The sequence below is a fragment of the Theropithecus gelada genome, chromosome 20 (assembly GCF_003255815.1).
Source record: "Theropithecus gelada isolate Dixy chromosome 20, Tgel_1.0, whole genome shotgun sequence".
Classification (NCBI taxonomy): domain Eukaryota; kingdom Metazoa; phylum Chordata; class Mammalia; order Primates; family Cercopithecidae; genus Theropithecus; species Theropithecus gelada.
Window position 1 is genome coordinate 10,122,316 of NC_037688.1, and position 12,119 is coordinate 10,134,434.

General features: G+C 38.2%; 1 protein-coding gene across 1 annotated transcript in view; it reads right to left on the reverse strand.

The window, feature by feature from the left end:
• The window catches only part of TOX3 (TOX high mobility group box family member 3), a 107,868-nt gene that overhangs the window by 5,322 nt on the left and 90,427 nt on the right, over positions 1-12,119 (reverse strand). The window contains exons 4-6 of the mRNA XM_025370595.1: positions 7,100-7,369; positions 2,838-3,065; positions 1,108-1,188 (exon numbers count right to left, since the gene is read on the reverse strand). Coding sequence (XP_025226380.1) covers positions 1,108-1,188; positions 2,838-3,065; positions 7,100-7,369 — 579 coding nt within the window. The remainder of the gene's footprint in view (positions 1-1,107; positions 1,189-2,837; positions 3,066-7,099; positions 7,370-12,119) is intronic.

Consider the following 12,119-nt stretch of genomic DNA (forward strand, 5'->3'; position numbering starts at 1 on the left):
AATTCTTAACATCTGCAGCCCATGCAGTGAGCTGTTCTTTGCCGATGTACAAGTCTGAGTACAACATCAGTATATCTTCCAGTATGTGTCTTCCAGAGTCTGAGAAAGAGGTTTCGCTATTGACCTGATAAATGTTTTCTCTATCTAATGAAGTGGGAAGTGTCCTAATAGCCGTCAACAAAGAGAGGAGGACCTCTGTTGATCTGATTCTGAGCAGCTGCAAATGCTAGATCTTGATACAAGTACTTAATACAGATAATATAAAGAAGAAACAACTCAGGTGAAAAGAGAAAAAAGGGAATGAACCCTTTTAAAACGTCTTTGAGACCCTAGGTTGTACTTGAGACAGCAACAGTGACAATGAAATTGTATGTCTACTTGTCAGAAAAAATTTATCTAGAGCAAAAATATATTATATCAAATTATCCTTTCCAAAACCTCTAAAACCTATAAAGGCAAGAGAAAAAGCTAATTAAATGTTAAGATAATGTAACAACTCATATTCCTTTGGATTAAGGTAATTATAATCTACAGTGACATTTGCTTGGGATATTGGTGCATTTTATAACACACCAAGGTCCACTGTATACTCTCTATATAATACATATAGTTTTTGTTTAGTACTTGGAATATAATGTCATTTTAAATGATCATGAGGTTTATTTATTTATAGGATATGGAACAGTTTGGTCAAAAATGCAATGCCCCCCTATCATAGTCATATTACCACAGGAGAATTTATAATATAATGTCCAAAAATGCCTGACAAACATACCTCCCAGTTTAAGCAGAGGACATTAACACAGGTCCCAATCTCTGACCAGAAGAAAGCATAAGAGCCTATTTAAGATTTATATATATAGGTACATACACATATATAAAGATCAGGGAAATCTTTCAGAAACAACTTAGACTCGGCCGCTTAAGTTAACTCATATTTTCAGATCATCATTTGGGTAATCTCTAATGGAAACACCTAAGTTTACAAGTTGTTCAAGATGCCTTTCCATCGGCTTTTAGGGGAGCTGCAGTTATGTTTTCAATGCTTGAGGGCTGTTTTCCATGCTGTAACTATTTCGGACCCTGGCCGCCCCTGCCCAGGTTTACCTTAGAAACGAGGCTGGCCCTGTATGCCGCCAGGGCCTTCAGGTATTCTTTTTTGGCAGCTTCTGTTTTCCTTTTATATACCTATTAAAAGACCACAATTAGCACCACCTTTAGCGTATAAATTCTCAGCTATAAAATAACTGCTGCACAAATTAGGTCACATAAACACAACTCACATAAAAAGGTTGGTCTCCTTGGCTTTGATTTTTAAATGTTAGCTTGTGCACACGTGCGCACACACACGCGTGCGCACACGCACACACACACACGGATATTAAAACAAAACAGAACCCTGCCACCCTCACTGGAGCACAATTTTTATATTTACTATTGCAAATAAGAAAAAGATTTCCGGTTGCAATACGGATTCCTTGAGAATCACTTTTTCCTGAGAACAGCTGAAAACCTCATGCTAAGGCAATAAATAAGGTAGCAAGAAGAATAAGCTTTGCTGCAAATGGCTTACTTTAGAGAAAGTAATGAGTTTCTCCATCAATGTCTTCTTTCCCTCAGATACCTTTCTAAACTATACCAAAACCAGAGGATAAAAACAACAGGTAGAATGATGAAGACAGAAGAGAAAAGAGCAAAGCATTTCAACCTTGGTATTCTTTTGGAGCAAAATTAAAAGTCAGAAATCATCCAAGCTAGGAGATTTCCATTAGTGACCCCACTGAGTTACATAAATAAAATTCCAGCATATTAAACATGATTTGGGCTTCTCCTTTTCTTAAGTGGTCTGATAGTTGGGTGTCCGATCAACATGCATCTTTCTCTCCAGAGTTTAAAAGTTAGGTGTGGCACTTTTCGAGTCCCTCAGAATTATATTTCTGGGACAGAAAATCACTCTGCTGTCTACAGTAATAAACTCAGTGCAAACTAACAAGAAATTTCTAATGTTGCACCATCCCCACAAAACAAGCTCCTAGGAATGAGTTCCTGAAATCAGTTCATGATTTGTAAATAAAAATCAAGGACTTTCCACTCTTCGTTCCTGAAAAATATTATTCTATTTTATCACTCATAAGGGTTGTCTCTTCTTCTGTGCATATGTAAAAGTTAACTTCTATTAATGGTAATTGGAGTTTCATGCAAGGAGCAAGTAGGGGGACCGACCCCCAAGGAACCCATTCTTCTCTTCATTTGTGTGGAGGAGTTGCAAGGGGAAGGAGAGGAGACGAAGCCCCTAAGGAAGTATCTCCCACCAGCATGGCTAATTTCTGAATACCTCTCATACTGCCTTGCTTTAAAATGAACTTGGAATAAAATTTCAAATGCCCAGTGACAATAATGAGACATGCAGAGGCAGCTTCAAAGTTTGGAAACCCACCAGGACAGCACAAGGGTTCAGAAAGATGATCAATGGAAAGGCAAGCGGGATGGACCTAATCCCTTTGTAGTGCCCTTTTTGAACAAAAGGGGAAACATTCCACATTATTTAAAATGAAAAGATTATCATCAAAAGTTTATGCTTGCAGAATACTGCCTGGATTTCTTCCAGCCTTCCTCTGAATGGGTTCTGAACATGCACCCATAAGCTGACAGAGAAATCAATATAACTGGAGAGTTGTTTAGATTTATACGTCTAGGTTTTTAAATTCCATCGCTTAGAAAAGGCTTTCAAAAGAAGCAATCATATTAAGTGAACACATGCACTCAGAAAAGGTGTGAGGAATATTTTAAATGATCATGAGGTTTATTTATGGAACCTTGATGGGTCTTTGTCTCACCTGCTTTTGTTCTTCTCCAAGGCTGTCCCACATAGATGCTACAATTTTTGAGACCTCTCCAAAGGTTGCATTGGGGTTTTGACCTTTAATTGCAGCCTGTGTGTCTCTGAAAAACAGGGCATATGCTGACACTGGCTTCTGTGGCTCATTGGGATCTTTCTTTTTCTTTTTCTTTGGAGTCTTGGGCTTCTTGCCAGAGTCTGGAGCAGCTCTTTTCTCTCCAATGGCCTGCAAAGCAGGAAGAAAATTCACTGCCTAGAATGTACTTGCAGAGAATGCAACAAGACTTAACTCAGATCCATAATTGTTCTTTGAAGGTTTTGTTAGGCATCATCAACAGATGAATCACCACCAAAACCGGGGAAGGGGTAAACTTGCTTGGAGTTAACCAGACAGCAGAGATTAGCATTTAGAACATCGATTAATGAGACCCAGAAGTATCTTCAATACATTCACAACATATGCTCTAAATAGCAATTATGAGTAATGAAAAACAGTACACTCTGTACCAGGCAATGCTATATAGATGCTATACTACACATGTATACATCAGCAAAGTATTTTGTATTTTCAGAGGTTTTAGAAGTAAAACCTAAATAATATTCAGAATGTTGATCATATTCAAATATTTTAAATGAGGTCCCTAGCCATAGTCACATGCCATATATGTGATCTGTCTGAATTGATTTGTTTTTTGAGGCTGATTTTATTATTTTACCAGAATGTTACTTTGCTAATGGCTCTCCAGAAACTCAAATGGAAATTAGCTCCAATTTCTATACTTGCTCCATAAGGACAAGGTCATCTTTATTTTCTAAAATAACAATAATTTTCTAAATATTAACAGCAAATGTAAAAATGTCAAAACTACTTTAAGTGGAGATAAAAGTGAAATTGATACTCTCCACAAAATTAAAAACCTGTAAAAAAAAAAAAAAAAAAAAAAGGAGCAATAGTTGATACTTAAAAATCACTAAGAAGACTAAAGAGAAGATGTTTGTTATTTGTGGCAAGTAACCCTGCTCACAAGAATGCTACCACAGAGACTCACACACATTCACCAGATGAACTCTGAGAGATCAGAACCATAAACTGATACGGGTATAGTTTCCTAGTTTAAAGATAACGCAGCTCCATATTCACCCGCTACCACCATCTAAGTTCACTGATCATTTAATATACTTATCAGAGAAGCAGGGAAATGATTTGTAAATGTTTTATTCCCCTGGATCACAATATCAAAGATAATTTTGCAGTTAACTTCACCAAGAATCCTGCAATGTTTGACAAAATCTGTTCTCAAAGCCAGCCTTGGGCAAGATCAACCAAGATAGATTCAAGTTACTAACAGATTGGCTTTTTAATGGCTTGAATTCTAATTCAAATTTTTCCTAGAGTATTATTTACTTTCTAAATGAGGGTCATTTGGAATTTTTCCCATTTACTAAAATTCTTAGTAAGGAAATTTTCTTAGAGAGCTCTGAACCCTCAGGGAAGAGTTAAGAAACCACTGGCCTACCTCTAGGGGAGCCTATTGTTTGCACTATTTAAGTGATAACAGCATCCACACTTTATCTGAGCAGTTTATAAGCTTCAGGTGGTTTTAAGTCATATCTCTCTTCTCCTCCAAAATGTCATCTTCCATAACTCACACAATTAATTCAATAATTCTCTAGAGCCCATAGTCTTTTTTCTAAATTTTCAAAATAAGTGAGACTTGTTTAATTCTACTTAATGAACGTGAATTTCCAAGACAGTCAGATGCCTTTCAGTTAGAGCCTCACTTGGAGCCAAGTTTAACTTCAATGAAAAACATTATTTAAACAAGAAAAACTATATACAGACACACACATTTTTCTAGTTGAGTCCAACAACTATATTCTTCTCCTGGAAGAAAATCCGGCACTGTTAGTGCCACAATACCCTGACCAATGGCAAGATGCTATTACTTTCCAGAGGAGCTTTTTTTCCAAGTGAGAGGAGTTCAATTTCATTCTCTGTAAAACAATATTCAAACGTCAAACACCTTTGATGCCTTTCTTGGATAACCATGATGTGCCCTAATCATTATTACTTTTTAAGAATAAACCAGAAATGTGGAGTCTCACAATTTAAATAAAAATTCAGAATTAATTCTCCTAAGGAAATTTTTGTGTCATTGACTTAAAAGGGTTCGGACAGAACGCTGGAGAAAAAGATTTGCCCCAAAGAGACATAATCAATGATAGTTTAAATCTTCCTTTCTCAGCTAAGGTTCAATGAAGATAAATTGGCTTTATTGTCGTTACACAAAACCTAGACCCTCGCTTAAAATGGAGCAAGCTAGGAGTCCCATAGGAGGTCCTCTTTAAGATGACAATTTCTGTTTGGTACAGCGGCAAGTATGAAGATCCACGGACGTGTGAGTGGAGGGAAAGGAATCCCTTTGAATTGTAATGGCTAAGCGGTTACGTAACCCCATCTGTTCATATCCCTCAAGAGTCTTTAACCATTACTTCTCAATCCTCTAGACTGAAGTTCTGTGAATGTGAGAAGACTGTCAGTGCATTTACCATTCCTGGGCCCAATGGGGGTGCTAACGTGATACTATAGACTAAACCGTTCATCTCGAAACCCCTTCGATTTCCACAGCGTCACTCGAAACTCCCTCCCCTGTTCCTCATCACTCTTAATCTTCTCTAGCTCCTCTTCTTCCTTTTGCTACTTAGAAATAAATGATGCTCAGGGTCCTGTCCTTGACAGAAGTCCTGATTACTTTCACATCTTCTCATCCATGTGCTGATGGTCCCAAAATCTATAGTTCCAGTTCCCATGAACTGAGTTCTAGACTCCAATGTAAGCACCTCAAATTCAACTCTAACATCCCAAACTCTCATGTTCCCCATAGGGGAGAACACTCCTCTCTTTGTGGGTTGCTCCTCTCATTTGCTGATAGCCATTCTGGCTCTCAGACTAAAATCCAATTTGTCTCTTCCTCAAATTCCAGTGGATCACCAAATCCTTAGAATGTTTATGATTCTCACTCCTAAAACGCCTGCTAACCTGGTACCTCCTGTCCATTCCCTCCCTTGATGAAACGAAACATAACAAAAGAGTCTTCTAATTAATTGCCGTTTCTTTGGTCCCTCCCTTTATAAGGCATTCTATATATATAGCCAAAGTTATCTCTTTAAAGCATAAATTACTTATGCCATTCCTTGATGCAAATAATAAATCGTCTCTCAGCTAACAACAGAAGAAAGATCACCACATTTAAGCCATTTTATTCTTCAGCTTCTATTTCTCTCTTCCCCCATATCAAACTTCATTATACCTATAAATAGCATGTACTTCCACTGTTCCTCATGAGCCCCCACCAAAATGCTGGCCTCTGTCTTCTGCCTCACAAACTTTTATTCATCCTCTTAGACCTAATTCAAATATCACTTTCTCAGTAAAGTCTTCCTCAAATCGCTCTCCCAAGTAGAATCGATTAGAATCTCAGCACACCAGATACATCAATTATATCACTAATCATATCTGGAGCTAGTTTTAAACATTGCTATTCATCTCCAGTGGGGAGTCTCATGAGCAGTAGTTCTCTTATACATCTCTATATCACAAGAACCAAACAAAATGCCAAGCACAGAGTAGGTATACAGCACGTAATTAATGAGTGACTAATGAGTAATTATGTACTATTACAGTACTCTTTTTCATTATTCTAAGCATTTGGAAAAGTCATACCTGGAACGCAGTTTTTATTTCAAACTATGTATCATTTAAAATTATACATTTCCCATGACGAAGGTAAAAATGTAAGATGATGAGAATGAACTCAGAGATAAACATCACTGAAGGTGCAAGGCTGTCAAATGTGGCAGCAGCTTGACTGACACACTGGATGAAACTTGCTCACATGGACATTAATTTAGAACCAGAGCAGTTTAGAATTTCTGGAATGTCTAGAATTTCTAGAAATTTGTAGCAGGGAGTCCAAGCCCTCCTTTTGCAGATTAGAAAAATTGGGCCTACAAGAGTTAAATAACATGTCCAGTGCCTTACAGCTATACTAGGAGAAGCCAGATCTCTCAATTTCCAGTCCAATATACTTTCTACAGAAAATAAATGAAACAGTGAAGAAAAACAACAAACCATCATACATTTAAATGCTACTCCAAATCTATGAAGAAAAACAAGGTAACACCATGAATGAAATTCAAACAGCATGGGGTGATTCCATATTCTCTGGCAGGTTACACACTAAGACAGTTCTAACTTACTCTGTTGGCTTCATCAGCATCCTCTTCATTGATGGAGCTGGAAGGGGAGGGAGTGGCCGATTTGCTTGCTGGGGGTGAAGGAGATGTGTGAGGCATACTGGCACCTCCCAAATTCAACCCCAACTGGGCGCTGAGCTGAGACTGGTTGATGGTGGTGAGCTGAGCAGGAGGCATGACCCCAGAACGCACAGCATCAGTCATGTGGACGATGGACCGCATGATCAGGGAGGGATCCTGCCGGTACTGGGACACTTGTGTGTGGCTCTGATCCTAGAAAGGCAGCAGCAAAGGGGGAAAAGATATCAGTTTTTCCAGATATCAGGGAACTGATTAGATTAGCATCTCCTTAGATAGGTTTGAACTGTTGCAATGTTGATAGGTCTGACCTATTGCAGGATGATGGTCTCCGTTCATTTATTAAATGTAAGGACCCACGCCAAGAAGTTGAAAGGTGAGAAGCACAAAATCCAAATATCTAGTCCAGAATATTTCATTATAGAACTGTCAGTGGATAAGGAAGGCAGGAAGGAAGGAAGGAGGGAGGGAGGGAGGGAGGGAGGGAGGGAGGGAAAAAAAAAAGGAAGAAAGGAAATTAGCAAAACTAAATATAATCTTTAGCTCTTGTTTCTGATTGAGGAAACTGGTGGCAGAGAAAGGAATGAAGCAGAGACTCCACCCATTCAGGCTCATCCATTAGTTTACCATCCTTCCCACACACATAGCTGTTATGAGAGAAGGCAAAGCCATTCTTTATTTTATTCTCCCAGAAATGCACAAGACATGCAGAGGATGGGCCAGCAAAGCACAGAGCTTTAGTTTCACAGAGCAAACATCTGTTTGCTTTAGGGCACCCTTTCTGTGAAATCCTCTGTGGTTAACCAGACGGTCATTCCGATTCTGAATTACATTGTCAGCGGCATCTGGAAGTCATTCAATGTCTTTTGGTTTGGATATCACTTTTTTCATTTAAACCTACTTTGTTTTCTTTTGTTCAATCCACCAAGATTTAATGTACTAATGAGTTTTTTCGTAAATACGTATAAGAAAAAAATCATTAAAAAAAAGATGGTAGAGATCATCAGAAATAGCTTTTTCTGAAACTTATTGCAGTTACTTTACATGAAACTTTCTCTGTTCTTGGTAGTCACACAGAAAGGCCTTAGAGTTGTTGCTGCTTGTTCTGTATTTTTTTTTTAATTCCAAAGAATCAAAAAATGAAGACACGCTTTTCAAATGACTTACTTTAAGACATGTCATTTGGAGTGAGTCTGTGATTTTGCTGAAACCAAATTCTCTTGACTCACAGTGACCCAGAATCTAATTTTATACACAAGCCTATGAATTCTTAACTGTTCCTTTTTTGAGTCCTTCTGATAAGGCTTATTTTTGCTCTTTAAAGAAGCAGAATGAATTGTAAATAACTAAATTGGAGCATTTGGTTTCTTCGTATTAAATATATAAATGCCACTCAGTAAGAAGATCTATCAAAGAAAACTAGTTAAATAAATCATGGTCTACCCATACGTCAAAGTGTTATGAAGCTTTTAAGAATAATGAATTAGATTTATGTGCATTGACCTAGGGCAGAGTTTCTCAATTTCAGCTCTCTTGACATTTTGGACCAGATAATTTTTATTGTAGGGGCTTGTCCTGCATATTGAGGGGGCTTGTCCTGCGTATTGTAGGTACTCAGATGCATCCCCAGCCTCTACCCACTAGATGCTAACGATGTCCCTCCCCGTACCAGTCATGACAATGAAAAATGTCTCCAGACTTTGCCCCTGGCAGGGCAAAACCACTCCCAGTAGAGAACCACTAGCCTACCCAAGATACAGTACATAAAAGGCAAGTTAAAAAATTACTATACGACAGCCTCATTTCCTTTGAGGAAAAAAAAAATGTGTATCCTAACATTAACAATGGTTACATTATAAGGGGTAGAATGGGAGGGGCAAGCGGGGGAGAGTTGCAACTTTTTCTATGTACGTGTGTATGCCATTTTGATAAGCTGTGACCACAAAACAAAAGTAAACAAAAACTAAAACACTTTAATCAGAAAAAAAAAAAAGAAGATAATGCAAGTGGTTAAAAGAGTCCGTCAACAAGTGTTAGAATATTAAATACATACATTTTCCATTTCTTAATAATTTCTGAATAATTACTGTGAAATCCTGGAGGGAAGTGTCACGAGTATCAGAACACCACACTCCCTTGTATCACTGGCAGTGTTCTCCTTCATTATTCCTACAATATTATGTTCTACTTGCAGGTGTCTTTCTGCAGATTGTGTGGATTTTATGTTATCTGTTCATCCTAATTATTATTTTTTTGTTGGAATTCTACCACATTTACTCATTTCTCCTAGAAAATCTGAGCTCTCTGTTCAGTCTTCCATGTTCTCTTAAAGTTTAACCATTGCTCCCTGACATAACTTCCAGCCCCAAACTACTGGCAATTATGCCATCTAGCTTATTCTAAATTTTCTTCTTCCTATATGTCTCTCAGAATGCTTTTATTTTTTGTTTGTCTGTTTGTTTTTAGATGGAGTCTCACTCTGTTGTCCAGGCTGGAGTGCAATGGCACGATCTCGGCTCACTGCAACCTCTGCCTCCGAGGTTCAAGTGATTCTCCTGCCTCAGCCTCCTGAGTAGCTGAAACTACAGGCGTGCACCACCACACCTGCCTAATTTTTGTATTTTTAGTAGAGATGGGGTTTCACCATGTTGGTCAGGCTTGTCTCAAACTCCTGACCTCAAGTGATCTGCCCACCTCGGCCTCCCAAAGTGCTGGGATTACAGGCATGAGGCACCGCACCCAACCCAGAATGCTTTTTAAAAATCTTTCCATCTTATTTAAATCTAGATGTTTTAAAGTATCCATAGGCAAATTCCAGGGCACATTTAAATGAAGTATTTTAATTCTGACTGCATAATACTAAATTAGTTAACTGGTATGGCCATGGAATGTGATCATCTGATTTCTGCAGTGTTCTCACTAGCAGAGAATTACTTTGCTCTCTTTGCTCCAATGCCTATGAAAATCTGCACATATAGGTGCTCGACTGACTCACCCCACACCCAGAGCATTTTTTAGATGGCTCTCATGGCCAAACACAAGGCCAAGAAGCGTGTCTCCTCGGCTTCAGCAGCCCTTCCTGAATTCCATCTGCAATTTACACCTTTATTATGGATCTTGCTGCTGGGGAGCTCCTGCTGATGGACAGCCAAGGTTTACCGTACTAAAAAGGAAGTTTTACTGTGCGTTTATTACTATGCGCCAGCATTTGTGCTAAGCCTAATATGCACTTTCTAATTTAATCCCCTAGATTGCTTTCTGCATTAGATACTAGTACTATACTCATTCTTAGACACATAAGAATGATTCCCCAGGCCCCCAGGCTAGCTGGTGAATGCTTGACAGAAAACCTGGGCCCTAGAGAGCCATGGTATCTTCATGGTAGAGGTGTGTCCTGGCAGAGAGAGATGAATGAGACTCTGGGATCTTCACTGCCATCATCCTCTTTTAACAAAATCAACTCCTTTTCCATTTGTTTTATAAATTGAGGTTCCTCATAATATTTCATTACAAAAACAAAACAAAACCAAGGTTCTTTTGCAGGGTGACAGTATGGAAACCATTCCTGAAGAGTACTGGTGGTGGGGCCAAGGTTTTGCCAAAACTTAGAATCATCACATAGTCTTCAGATCCAAAAATATGCCATCTCCCACTGGACAAGATACCAAGGACCTCTAGACTATTTTTAAAGTAACCTCTGACCCACATAATTGATGCATCAAAATGTGCTACCACTCACCATGGTTCACAGTTAGTCGATAATAACTTCCTATGAGTGAAGATTATAGTATAAGAAGATCAATGGCTAAAGTGTCTCTTTGGAAATTCAAGCTCCTTTAGGGCCACCAATTATTAACAACTGCCTTGGGGAACTTGAGGATCCTCAACAGCTCCAATCACTTTCCATAAAAGTAACCTTTAAAAGATGTTACCCTCGATCTTAGGACTACCACATAAGAAGAGAAAGATGTCAGCTCAGTATAAAAGTATTTATTGAGCACCTACTATGTATCAGGCCAGAGAAGGCAATATATCAAACCTTATATCTTCAAGAACTAGGAAATTACCATGTGATTATTTTACACATTAAACAAAATCCTGAATGGATGAACAAATTTACTACAACAAAGTGTAGGCCAGAATAATTTTTATATACTCCCACCAAAATTGCTCACAATTTTTCCCAGTAGTAGTGACACAATAAGGAAATGTATAACCATGAATATAGCCCAGAGAAATTTAATGTGCTTTTGTTAATATTACTTCTCACTTAGAAAAACTAAGTCCTGAAAGATTTACCAGTGATCATTTAAAGGCAAAGCAGCTACTGGGTTATAAGAGATTGCCCACTATCATAACCAACAGTAAGAGTTGAATGCTGGTAGCTTTTTCAACTCCTTTCACAATTACATTTTATATGTAATCTTCCTTTATATCATTTCCTAAATTTCTCAGTATTTGGGAAAAACTCATTCTCTCTTTCTTGTCTTGTTTTGTCTTCTAATTGGCAATATTAGATAAGAGTTTCTCAACCTGAGTGGTACTGACATTTTGGTCTGGATGATCCTTTGTTGGGGGAGGGATATTCTGTACATCATAGAATATTTAGCAGCATCTCTGGCCTCTACCCACTAGATACCAGCAGCCATCCCTGCCCTACCAGGTTGTGACAACCAAAATGTATCCAAACATTGGCAAATGTCAAAATCCCCTTCATTTGCAAACTACTGTATTAGACCTAAAATATCATAAAAATCATCTTCTTAGGGGAGGCAGGTAGTGAATGTTCAAAGCTTATGTTCTGTTCCTAAAAATAGAAATCATCCACATAAGCAAGATTCCAATTTTGATGAATATTGGGAAGAAAATAAATAGGTTATACAAAAAAGAGTTATTGGGGAAGGATGGCTACATTTAATTGGGTCAATAGGAAAGGCCTCTCAAA